The 1,921-nt window shown below is 43.6% G+C and overlaps 1 protein-coding gene across 1 annotated transcript in view; it reads left to right on the forward strand.

The window, feature by feature from the left end:
- Window positions 1–1,921, forward strand: part of LOC101852378 (organic solute transporter subunit alpha-like) — an 8,252-nt gene that overhangs the window by 4,011 nt on the left and 2,320 nt on the right. Inside the window, exon 4 of the mRNA XM_013091175.2 lies at window positions 1,502–1,808. Coding sequence (XP_012946629.2) covers window positions 1,502–1,808 — 307 coding nt within the window. The remainder of the gene's footprint in view (window positions 1–1,501; window positions 1,809–1,921) is intronic.

A 1,921-nucleotide genomic window follows, 5' to 3' on the forward strand; every position in this document is an offset into this window, starting at 1 on the left:
GGAGAACAAGGACACACCACAGAACAACCCAAATACAATAAACCTCGAACGCTGGAATAACAATATCAGAACTATGACTCCGGGATTCTTGACGATCTTATTGTGATTAAAGATGTCAGGAAAATAGCAATTACAAACAGAGAGATTACCATGTTCAAGATTAACTATGCAGCACTCCTAGAAACACACCTTGCCTTGTGGATAATTATAGGAACGCACTCACTGGAAAGGACAGTCAGGAAGACACGAGAGAATCCGGTATTGGATTCAGAGACACTGCAGGTGTCAAAGGGATTTAAGAAAAGAAAAAGAGAGAGGTACAGTCAAACCTCATTGTACCGCTCCCGTTGTAACGCCAGCCCCGCTTACCGCCAGGTTTTGTCAATGTACGAAAAGCGTCCCCTATATATAAACATAGTATTTGTGCCTTTACATCGTTATCGGCCAACAGTCTCATATGTAGGGTCCTTATTAAACTACAGTAAATTTGGCCGTTGTACCGCCAACGAACTGGCTGCCAGAGGCACACAGTACACACTGGGCTGCACACGGCGCATGGCACATCCTCTTGGTGGTTGCTAAACAATCTTTCACACATAAGTCTACGAGCTAGGCCTAGGTCCAGATCAAACGCTTTTCACTGATTTGCTCCCTCCTCACCCATCGCGCCTCGATATACCTGATGTAGTGTGTCGCAAGCGAACACAATACAATGGTAATGCAGTAAGAGTACAATTAAGATAAAACATAACTTTATAATTCAGCATCAAGTTTGGCCCACTGTGTGAATCCAATTAAATTTGATGCGCTGATTATGAAAATGCTATTCTATTTTAGCCTTGGTTAATACAACATAAAAAAACATAATTAAATGTGTCGCATGGGGCCATCTTGGCTCCTGCCAAAATGTCTGGCGTCGCTATATACCAGTCCAATAACTTACAGGCTGGCGAATGCCCGTAGGGCTTTTATTTAGAGAGGGCTCATACTCAGGTCAAAGTGACAGATCGAAGGGAGGTAACTCATTACTTCATCTAGTGATTGGTATACAAATTCCCTTGAAGTTGGGCAGTCCGTGCTACATGTATCTAAAGGAGGACATGAAAACTTCGTTCTACCGCCAGTCCCGCTGTACCGCCAACTTCATGCTCGTCCCACGGTAGGCGGTAAAATGGGGGTTGACTCGATTATCAGTTGGAGTTCTACAAATGTGAGGTCTTTGGCAAAGACTGTCAGCCCATATTGGGATGTACAGCCACAGTAGTAGGCGTTCTGCACGCCACCATAGACCTCAACACCTTCGTTTGTTACATATTTTCATGCAGTGTCGAAATCAAATACGGAGGAAATGAATGGCAATAGAAAAAATCTAAGGATGCATCTTATTTAGAAATATCCAAACATCCGACAAATGCTGAGTATGAAAAAGGGTTGAATTTTAAAAGAACGCTCTGTTGGGATGATATATTTTCTTTGCTTTCTTTAAAATTTGTGTTCTAAGGTAGGCTACGATAAGTTGGTTTCCTGTTCTCAATTACCTATTCCCCCATTTCAGATGCAGGCAGACAACGCTTACCCTTACCTGGCTTTCCCCATCATGGTGTCGACCCTTCTGTCTGTATACGGTCTCTTCTTGACCGTCTTATCAACCCAGGGGATCATGGCTTCCCAAAAAATCCGCCCCAAGATGGCGTCGCTTCAGCTCACGCTGGTTAGCACCAACATACAGGGCATTATCTTCACTTTACTCAACAGTAATGACATTCCACCCTGCAGAGGTATCCTTTCTACCGAAGTAAGAGGAGAAGGTATGTCAGGTTCCAAAAGGCAAAACTCAGCCTCCACCAGTTGACTTCCTTTACCAGTGTCCTACTTTAACCGGGTAGGCTATCCGCCAAATTAGGCCAAACACATTTTTTTT

Source organism: Aplysia californica, unplaced genomic scaffold, assembly GCF_000002075.1.
Source record: "Aplysia californica isolate F4 #8 unplaced genomic scaffold, AplCal3.0 scaffold00029, whole genome shotgun sequence".
Lineage (NCBI taxonomy): Eukaryota > Metazoa > Mollusca > Gastropoda > Aplysiida > Aplysiidae > Aplysia > Aplysia californica.